Below are 11438 nucleotides of genomic sequence, written 5' to 3'. Positions count from 1 at the left end.
ATTGCTGAAGCTGATCTTGAACTTGTGATCCTTTTGCTTCAACCTCTAGAGTTGCTGGGATTATAGGAGTGTACCTAATGCTTTTCATTTTTAACTTTGTCTAGGCTTATTTTTACTTTACTAAGAAGATAAAAGAATGGCTACAAGTTTTTTAAAAAGAGAAGTCACATGGAAAGAGCACTACTAAATTATATAAACAAAAGGCATTTTTGTCTTATTTGTGAACTGTAAAGGACTACAAACTATCAAAAATCTAAATTAAAACATTTCCTTTTTGATGGATCAAGACTTTAAGAAATCAGGTTAAAATTAATGTCAAGAAAATATCCTTAATGTCCAGGACAAGAAAATGTCCTTGATGTAACTGTTTTGTTGTAACAAAAACTGCAGCAACAAAGCTAATAAGAGAAAATAAATGCAAAACTGGGCTAAATATCATTTGAAATCTGTAGTCTGTGTATGATACAATACACAAGAGAATTAGTGACTGTGTATGATACAATATATAGAGAATTAATGACAAATTTTTAAAGTTTCTACACTAAACAGCATAACTACCAAAAGCACAGCATTTTATTTTTAGTTGATTTCATTTATTTGCTGATCTATTCTGGGAGGGAAATTCAAAATAAAAGAACTTTTTAAATGGACCCCCTTTCCATCCACACCCCAAAATTGACTGTTTTATTTAGTGTACATTCTGATTTGCTTCCAAGTGCCTCCTCTCCAGTCCATGTTGAGGTGCTTCAAGGACGTGTCGAGATGCATCAAGGAAGAATCCTTCGGAGTTGTTACGATGTACCATGTCAATCTGTAGTACAGAGTCATTATAATGTTAATACGGACATTATCCGTACTTTAAAAACTGAATGAGTGTTAGTTCATGCGTGTTAGCCAACTGTTCAAAATGTTTGTTTTTTTAAGATTTCCAAAAAGGTATGTTAAAAATAATATAAAAATAATTATTTGGATGAAAATAAATTCTCAAACTTTCTACAGATTTTTAAGTGTGCACTCACAAACTTCTGTAGTATTTCAAAAGGGTCTTCTACTCCAAAATGTTGCTATGTGTAACTTTATGTTACCCCTAACTGTCATAAAATTATTTTTGTGTTTAGATGTTATCAGGGCACTAATACTCAAACATGTCCTAGAATCCCATTGTTTTGTGCTTTTATGGTCTTTCCCTAACCCACTTCTGCTTATGGAAACCCTCCCCACCTTCATAATTAATTCAAGGTTGAATTTGGATACATTTTCTCTTTACTGAACATCTTTCCAGATTTTCCTCACAAGAACTAATATTGCTTTTTAGTATTCTGGTAACAATTCCTATTTCTATCAGACCCTGCCCTATATTAATTAGGTTTGTGTCTGTATCTCCCATTACAAGCTCAAATAGTAATTTAACTTATTTGTTCATTCACATTGTTATTACGCTTAACAACTAACCCCGTGCAAGTGTTAATAAATGTTTGTTTAACTGAGTCAAGGTGTCTCCTTTTTGGGAAAAATCAAAATCACAAACATTAATATGTATTAGTCAGAATTAATAACGAGTAACTTTATAGTCATTTTATGGAAGGCAAGGATCAGCACTTAAATTCAATCCACATAATGAAAATGGATGGTTTAGAGCAATCTAGAAAATGTTTAACTTTACTAATTAGTAAAATAGCTTCAATGAATGATTAAATCTAATGTGTTTTATTTATATTTTGTGCTGGGGATTAAACCCAGGATTTCATGCTTGCTAAGCACACACAATACCACTGAACTACATCTCTATCCCCTAATGTGTTTTAGAAAACATTTGCTCTGTCATAATTGCTACCAGATGGGACTAACAAGCTGCAATATCGGATCCTAAGCATTTTTTGACATGGTATTCTCTTCCCTTTAGATTAGATCTTTAAAATTTATTTTTCAAGTTATAAAAGAGAAGGTCCTTTTAGAATATGTCAAGATTACATTCATCTTATCAATAATTTTAACTCAATTTCCCTTCATTATTTAAAAAAAAAGAGTCTTAGTTATATTGTTAAATTTAAATGATTTGTAATGGTCTCATTAACAATGGATTTTTTTTTTTTTCTAATGTTAGGGATCTAACTCAAGGCCTTGCATGGCTGGGCAAGTGCTCTATGAAGCTACATCCCCAGCCCAACTATAGATTTCATATTCAAAAGATTGTCCCTAAATAGCCAAGGATTTCCATTTGGCTAGGAGATGAATATTAGATAATATCAAGCCCAAAGTTGTTAATTTATTAATTTACTAGTTGACACAAGAAGAACCTATTAAGTTTTCTCAAAGAGTTATTTACTAGACACTTAATTCCAGAAGAATTAATAATAATTTAAAAACATAAGCACCAGATGGAAGAAATATTTTAAAGAATCTAAAATGTGTTTTCCTAATTGAGAAAGATCAAAAATGTCTTATAACAACCACTATTTCTTAATAACTAATAACAAGTATCTCACTATTATGCACTACAGATAATGGCCAGGTTATCACAACCTTTAATATTTCTATTTTACACCAGCAGCTAAAATTAAGTTTAAAATACAATGTAAATGGTGAAGAGATTAGTCTACTTATCTTCATAACAGTTGCCAGTAAATACAGAAACATACCAAAGGAAATAGACACAGGAATCCTACAAGAACAATAGGAAAAAAAACTCTAGTTTCTAACCACTTCAGTTTTGCCTCTAAAAATGATGTCAATTGGTATGCAATCCCGAGAGCAAAATTTAAATAGACTGGTACAATCTTTTCTTCTCCCCAGCCCCATAGTTTTTCATTATAATCAGGATCATTCATAGAGTAGATAAATTAGCCTCATTCAGAAAATGGTCTTCAGAAAAACAAATTTACATTTAGTTGCTTTCAAAATTTTTTTAAAATTTCAAAGCATTTCAATTTTTGTTCTCACAAAATATGTCATTATATAAATTTACTGGGAGAAATATTTCTTAAAAGTAGATAACTTACAAAACTAATTTTGAATTGAACAAACTTACCTTTATTTCCAAAACAGTGTGTGTAATATACATACATACTTGTTTAAAAGTTACTAGCAAACAGTATGAGTTAGGAAAAAAAAATCAAACAGACTATGGCACATAACAAACAAGAAGTGAGAAAAGAGAAGGCAGAAAATGTCAGTTAAAAACATGAAGTAGTCAATGTCATGTTAAGGCGGCATTACTAGATATCCCTTTTTTAATCTGAACACAACCAACTGTCCCTCTTTTCCCGTTCAAGTTACCTTTATGGAATGGATTACCTTGGAATGCTGCTCCTTTAACTTCATTATTATACCTGGATCATCTTTTTTGCTAGCCATGAGCAATCTAAACATTTGTTCTCGATACTTGCTCATTATAAGTTCCAATGCAGACTGATGTTCTTCCAGGGATGTACGTAATTCTATCAAGAATAACAGTATATTTTATTAAAATTTAGGGTAAACAAAATATTCTCTTCAATATTATATTTACCAAAATACCCAAATACCAAAATAAATAGGATATTTTAAAAAGAAAACATGATATATAAAATTCTACCCATGTAACAATAAAAGACAAATAATTTATTTAGTGGTGGGGGTTGAAACCAGGTGCACTTTACTATTGAGGTATATCCATAACTCTTTTTATTTCTAACTTTGAGACAGGGTCTTGCTAAGTTGCCAACACTGGCCTCAAACTTGCAATTCTCCTTCCTCAGCCTCCCAAGTCACTGGCATTACAGGCATGTACAACTGTACCCAGCTTTAAAACTCAGTTTTTAAGTATCAGAAAACATTTACTAAATAGCAAATAAACATCAGACAATGCTCTTGCTATATTAAGAATACCCCAAAACTATTAGAGTTTAGGGTATAGTACAGAAAACAAATATGTGGTAAGTGCAGAGCTACTCAAACACATTTAAGAGAAATCTCTGGGGAGAAATTTGTGAAAGTTTTCCAGAAGCATGACATGGGGATGACTTTGATTTTCTTGGGTTGAAAAATTAAAGATTGGAGATTCAAGGTAAGGAGGCATTAAAATGGATGCTGTGTTGAGAAACTGGTCTGAAATGGCAAGAGCAAAATATTCACAGAGAAGAGCTGTGGGAAGAAGACAGAAAAGGCCTGGAATTGACTTTGAAGTTCCTTATGTAAGGAAATAAGGATACAATGAAAGTTCTCAAGCAAAAAGTAGCATGATTAGATTTATTTTTGAGAAATCAATCTGATGCTTGTGTTAAAGACTGATGGAAGTGGAAAGACTAGAATCAAGGAGACCAGTTAGGACAGAACAGACAAAAGATTAAGAGGACAGCACCCTAACGGGGGCTAAAGCAGTGAAACTGCAGAGAATGAAACTGAGTCATTTCACAGGTAACAAAAAAAATGGTGCAAACTAAGTATTGAGGATGAGATTCTAAGACCAAGAAAAGAAGTTCTCTGGGTGTGGGGGTGTACACCTGTCATACCAAGTGACTCAGGAGGCTGAGGCAGGAGGATCCCAAGTTTGAGGCCAGCCTCAGCAACTTAAGACCCTGTTTCAAAATAATAAAAAGAACTGGGGATGTGGCTCAGTATAAAATGCCCCAGTACCAAAAAAAAGAAGAAGAAGAAAAGAAGCCATTCATCTACAGCGATAATATGTCTTACCTTTGTTCTCTTGTTGCAATTCTCTGATTTGTCTGTTTTCTTGCTGGATTCCCATAACTAATGTAGACCGTGGCCGATGTCTTGCGACTTCATTAAGTTCTTGAATTTCTTCCTGATACTAATGAAATGATTAAAAAAGAATATGTCTGGAGAAAGTATTTGGAAACATATCTGATGTGTTAATAAGTATAAATAAATAAACAGATCCTTCAAAAGTTAAACATACAAGATATTATATAATTCATTCATCCCACTCCTAGGTATATACCCCAGGGCACGGAAACCCTACATCCATGCCAAACCTTGTATACAAATATTCATAACACCATTTTGTGTAAGAGCCCCCAAATTCAAATGTCTATCAACTGATGAATGGATAAACCACAATGTGTTGCATCCTCACAATGCAATATTATTGGGCAATAAACAGGAACGAAGTACTGATTCCATGCTGTGACAGGAATTGTAAAAACTCTGTTAAGAGCCAATCACAGCTAGGTGTGGTGGCAAGTGTCTGTAATCCCAGTGGTTCAGGAGGCTGAGGCAGGAGGATCTTGAGTTCAAAGCCAGCCTCAGCAACTTAGGGAGTCTCTAAGCAACTTAGCAAGATCCTATCTCTAAACAAAATAATTAAAAAGGGCTGGGAATGTAGGCTCAGTGGTTAAGTGCCCCTGGGTTCAATCTCCGGTACCAGGGGAAAATAAAAGAAGCAGCCAATCACAATAAGCCACATATTATATCATCTTATCTAGTACAGGCAAATCACAGATGAAAAGATTTGTGCTTACTAGTGGGGAGGGGAAGGAAAAGCTAGGGAAATACTGCTAATGGGTCTACAGTTTTAGGGTGATGAAAATGATCTGTAATTAGTGATTATGGTTGCACAACCTGTGAATATACTGAAATCCAATGAACTGTATTATTTAAAAGGGTGGAATTTTATGGTATATAAATTATCTTAAAAGAACATGTGCGGAAGAAATGCAAAATAATTTGCATTAAAAAAATAATTGGCGCACACCTGTACTCCTAGCAGCTCAGGAGGCTGAGACAGGAGGATGTTAAGTTCAAAGCCAGCCTCAGCAATGGTGAGGAACTAAGCAACTCAGTGAGACCCTGTCTATAAATAAAATACAAAAAATAGGACTGGGATGTGGCTCAGTGGTCCAGTGCCCCTGAGTTCAATCTTCAGTATCCCACCCCCCAAAAGTAAGAATGTAACTTCAAAATTGCAATCATTTACTTTCAAGACATTATGAGACACCTAGTAATGGATTCATAACAACATTCCTGATTCTTAACTTCAAATGTCAAATTCCTTTTTTAAAAACAAGTTAATACCAGGCATATGTTCACTGGAATGCCAGAGTTAAACCGCACATTATGGAGGCAGGTAATCTGTTTAGGGCAACATGACTGCAACACAGAATAAGTAAACTTGCTTTACTATTTTTCATAGCTTTGTTAAGAGCATTACCTCAGGTTGTTTCCTTTTACAGAATGGGTGAGTTTCATAAAAGTTGGCTGTGAATATACATTTTCCCCTCTAATTTCTATCACAATACATGAGATTGTATAATTTTCTTAATAATTAAAAATTTTTATCAGAGGAGGGTTTAAAATGGTAGCTAGACTCTATAGTTCACTGAAAGATACTGTTATACATGGTAAAAAATCAAGTTATGAAAACCTTTTAATTTCTTTTTAGTTGAGAGCATTAAATGAAAAACAAGATAGAAAGTACTAATGTGTTACTGCATAGGCTGTAAACCAGATATTTCTTTGCATCACTTTAGAAAATATTTGGTTGTTAAATAGCATTTTATAAGAAAACTACATAAACACATCTATCTTACATAAGACAAAGCAAAATGTATGTCAACATTAGTAAAAGGTATTATCTGGTCTTTGTCAAATTTATCTAGACCTAATAAATTCATTTGAGGTCTAAACTCAAATGTGCATCTCTATCAGAAAAGTAATCAAATCTACAGGTTTTTTTTTTTTTTTTTTTTTTGCAGTAGGAATTGAACAAAGGGCACTTTACAAATGAGTCACATGCCCAGTCCTTTTAATTTTCTGTTTTGGGACAGGGTTTCACTAAGTTGCTTGGGGCCTTGCCAAGTTGCTGAGGCTGGCTTTGAATTTGTGATACTCCTGCTTCAGCCTCCCAAGTTCCTGGGATTACAGTGCTCAGCAAATCTATAGGTTTTAGAACACACATACATACATATATGCCACCTAAACACGACAAATATATCCTCATTTAAAGCAGACTAAACATACAAGTGAAGCTACTTCAAAATTTAGGGAACATTAAAAGCAGTAGCTATGATTCAAGCAATACATAAATGTCAATGACTGCTTCTGTTAAATGGTATCAAAGAAAAATCAAACCTGCTTCATTGCTTCTACTCGCTTGTTGAGAGCTGTGGTTTGCTCAATCAGAGATTCTGCTGCATCGTCATGATCTCTCAATCTTTCAACAAGGGCTTTAGCATCAGCAAGTGCCTTCTCAATTGTGCAACTCATTTCTAAAAGAATATCTATAATTAAAATTAAAATTGAGACTCAAAACAAAGTCTGCATATCACCTTGTTTTAGCTTCACATATACAAAATTACACTTCTAAAGCTTCATTTAAGTTTGTTCATTGGGAGAAAAAAGAATCTAAGAACACCTTGTGATTTCGCTTGTTAGAAATGACATAAGCTTGAAGTTTAAATAGAGTGTAAAGAACGCTGCTTAGCCTCTACTTAGTCAGGTGATCTGAGACACTCCTTAAAAACACATATTACTAACTAGACAAAATTGCTTCTATGTGTCAATGCTATTCAAAGTCTCAATCTTCTCTTGGGTATGCTTCTTATATAAAATCACATTATAATCCTAACTCTTGTATTTTCCTTATTATATGGTGAAAAGAAAAAAAAGTTTTGATTTGAATAACACTGGCTCTTATGGGAAACTTTTGGTATATATAAGGGAAATTTAATGGGAATTTCAAGATGGCTATTAGAGGTACCCAGCACTCACCTCCCCCTCAACAATGAAACAAATAGGTATATAGTTGAATTCACAAGTGAGTGACCATGGGAGAACACTGGAAAGCAGGGAGCGAGATACTGTAACCTTGTAAATTCTTATAAACCTGGGAGAAGAATACAGTAAGAGAAACAAAATAGCCCAGCACTTGCCACTGGACCCTACAACTGGGATAGGGAAAGGGTAAAAAAAAGTTCCATTTGCAGGGTAAGGGTAAAAAACAGTCTCACAAAATAATCAGTGTGGATACTGGTAACCCTAGCTTTTGCAAAGTTTCACTATGCCCACTGGCTTGCTGCCCTACCTAGGTAAGTTACCTGAAATCTACCTAACAGACTTGCTTTGAAAAGGATTTAATATCACCTTCCAGAGAATATATAGGGTGCAGTTCAGGAGCCATGTTGAGAAGAGACCTACTGTCTGACTTTGGGCTGCTTTAAGGATTAGAAACCCCAATATATTCACATTTCTGGAACTTCGACATTCCACTGCACTGGCTTAGCAGGTAGCTGCCTCAGGAACCAAACATGGCTCAGCAGATGAATGATTCAAACCTGCTGTGTGTCCTACACTGTCATAAACAGGGTTTGTGACATGAGAACAGAAGGCAATACCCTCAAGAACTGGGAGACTGGGGATGATGCCCTTAGAAACCAGGGGCATGATCATTAAGTAGCATGGGGGTTCACTCTAGTGCTTGAAATGAAGGGACCGCTCACCCCTTCACCCAAACAGGCTCCTGTCATTAATAGGGCAGGGAAAAAACTCCATGGGTCCCACTGCTGCTTTGCCTATGGAGGACTGCTGGGATAGCTTTGAGCAATGCTGGAGATCTAATTGCTGAGGGACCTGCAGTCTAAGGGGGGGGGGGGAGAACCTTGCCTGATGCCTGGAGCATTCTTCTCTTGCTCATGCACTTCCACTGAAAGGAATATTGCTTGGTTGCAGATGTGATTCACTCTTGCTGGTTCTATGGAGGGCATTACATCTAAAGCAATTCTAGAATAAAAGCCCCCCAACCCCACTGCCCTGACCCTGAGTGTGCATAGCCAAGACAGGCCCCAGGAGGAATTTTGCCTTGACTTTGTTCTGCTCCATCCCAGACAGGACAGAAGTGAGGGTGGAGGGTCTTGCTACTACTATCCTGTCACCAAGTGCCTGCAGTTAGGGGTTGGTCTGAGGTCCCACACTTGGGTGGACATGCCTACAGTAGCAGAAAGGAACACCACAACTATGCAGTTCTACTCCTGGCTGCCTACCCCCACACCTTGCCTGTCATGCATTGCTTAATGGACTGCATGTGAGTGCCACAGAAGAGGTGCTCTGATTCTTGCCCTGGCCTCTCCTTGTGAAGCACCTGGGCCCCTCACCATTACTGGTACAGCTAGTGCTAGAGACCCTTACAGATAACAGAACCAGCATCAATAGTACTGAGGAAGCCCAACACCTGATATGGCCATAGACTCATTCTAAAGGAATTCTTCAGATAAAAGCAATATGATATCAGAAAGAAAAAAACATCAGGAATGAAGAAAAAGGAACAGAAATTATACATAACAGTAAATAGTCTCTTTAGTTCTTTAAAATGTTTGGTGTTTAGAAATAAGAATTCCAACTTTTGTCTGATGGAATTTTTAGCATATACAGAGGTAATATAGAATACAACTATAACTACAACATAAGGAGAGAGGGGCAACAAAGAGGCCCATATTGTGATAAGGTTTCTAATATTTTACTTGAGGAAGAAGACCTATATGCTATCTAAATAAAACTCACTTATAATATAGATACATTAAAAGTAAAAGGATAGAAAAAGGATGCACTATACAAATACTAATCAAAAGAAAGCTAGATACCAAAAAGTACATGAAAACATGCTCAACATAATGCAATTAAAAAACTACACCAAGGGCTGGGGCTGTAGCTCAGTGGCAGAGCACTTGTTCAGCCTGTATGAAGCATTGGGTTCGATCCTTAGCCCCACATAAAAATAAAAAAAATAAGGCATTCTGTCCATCTACACCTACAAAAGAATTAAAAAAAAAAAAAAGAAAGAAAAGAAACTACAACAAGCAGGGCACAGTGGTGCACGCTTGTAATGCCAGTGACTAGGGAGGCTGAAGCAGAAGGATCACAAGTTTGAGGCTAGCCTCAGCAAGTAAACGAGATCCCAACCAATGTAGCAAAAACTTGCCTCACAATAAAAGGGCTAGGGATGTAGCTCACTGGCCAACTGCCCCTGAGTTCAATCCCCAGTACCAAAACCACAAAAAACAAAACTAAAAAGACTATAATGAGATACATCTATTAAGGGTGGCTATCACAAAAAAGACATTAAAAAATTTAAGTGTTGGCTAGGATATGGAGAATTTGCAATTTGCATAAAGTACCCATGGAATGTAAAAATGGTATAGCCACTATGAAAAATATGCTGGTAGTTCTTCAAAATGTCAAACACATGATTCCATTCTAGATATACACTTAGAAAATGAAAAAAAAATTCAAGCAAAATATTATGCATAGCAACATTATTCATAATGGCCCAAAATTAGAATTAACCCAGTCAAATGAAAAAATGAATAAATAAAAAGATGTCCTGAAACAAGGAACATGAATGATAATTATTATGCTTAGTGATAGGAACCAGTCACAAGTGACCACATATTATGATTTAGATGTCCAGTAGAGGAAAATCCATAGAAACTGAAATTAATTTAGTGAATGCCTAGTGCTGGAGTATAGCAGGGGGTAGGGTATGGTTGGGAAAAGTTAAGGGGAATAGGAAATAATTGTTAATGGCATATGGTTTCTTTTTAGAGTGATAAAATACTCTAAAATTGATTTTGTTGACAGTTATATGACTGTGAATATACTAAAACCCATTCAATCGTACACTTTAAATAGGTAAATAGTATATTGTATGTCTTGATAAAGGCGTTCTTTTTTTTTTTTTTTTTTTTTAAGAGCTGGAGTAAAGACACTTTAGGGAAAAGAAAATGATCAGGGACAGAGAAGCATTACATAATGATAAAAGGGCCAGTTCACCAAGAAGACAAGAATCCTAATGTAACACGCACGCAAGAATACGTAAAGCAAAACCTGAAAGTATTGAAAGGATAAATAGACATATTCACACTTACTACTAAAAACGTCAATGCTCCTTTCTCAGGAATTGACAGATCTTGTATGCAGAAAATCAGGAAGGATACAGAGGAAATGAACATCATCATCTAAGTGGATTGAACTGATTTTATGAAACACTACTACCAACAATGGTAGAATACGATAGTTCTCTTTATCCATGGTTTTACTTTCTATGATTTTAGTTACCCATGACCAATTGTGGATCAAAAATACTAACTGAAAAAAATCCAGAAATAAACAATCATAAATTTTATTTTTATTTTTTTTTAATTTTTAATTTTTTTAAATTTTTTATTGTTGGCTGTTCAAAACATTACATACTTCTTCATATATCATATTTCACACTTTGATTCAAGTGGGTTATGAGCTCCCATTTTTACCCCATGTACAGATTACAGAATCACATCAGTTACACATCCATTGATTTACATATTGCCATACTAGTGTCTGTTGTGTTCTGCTGCCTTTCCTATCCTCTACTATCCCCCCTCCCCTCCCCTCCCCTCCCCTCCCCTCTTCTCTCTCTGCCCCCTCTACTGACATTCATTTGTCCCCCTTGTATTATTTTTCCCTTTCCC

General features: G+C 35.5%; 1 protein-coding gene across 15 annotated transcripts in view; it reads right to left on the bottom strand.

Annotated features, from left to right (window-relative positions):
- Positions 1-577: 577 nt before the first annotated feature.
- Fgfr1op2 (FGFR1 oncogene partner 2) overlaps positions 578-11438 on the bottom strand; it is a 29791-nt gene continuing 18930 nt past the window's right edge. For 7 of the 15 annotated variants that reach the window (XM_015498251.2, XM_015498254.2, XM_015498253.2 and 4 more), the window contains 4 exons: positions 7069-7205; positions 4672-4789; positions 3295-3437; positions 578-811 (listed from right to left, as the gene is read on the bottom strand). In XM_015498251.2, the coding sequence (XP_015353737.1) occupies positions 689-811; positions 3295-3437; positions 4672-4789; positions 7069-7203 (519 nt within the window). In that variant the 5' untranslated portion in view covers positions 7204-7205 and the 3' untranslated portion in view covers positions 578-688. Of the gene's footprint in view, positions 2663-3294; positions 3438-4671; positions 4790-7068; positions 7218-11438 lie in introns of all 15 variants that reach the window. The other 8 variants (XM_015498252.2, XM_015498255.2, XM_048787354.1 and 5 more) reach the window with 3 other exon arrangements.

Source organism: Marmota marmota, unplaced genomic scaffold (genome assembly GCF_001458135.2).
Source record: "Marmota marmota marmota unplaced genomic scaffold, marMar, whole genome shotgun sequence".
Classification (NCBI taxonomy): Eukaryota; Metazoa; Chordata; class Mammalia; order Rodentia; family Sciuridae; genus Marmota; species Marmota marmota.
Note: the sequence above shows the minus strand (reverse complement) of the source record. Positions and strands in the feature narration are given on the sequence as shown.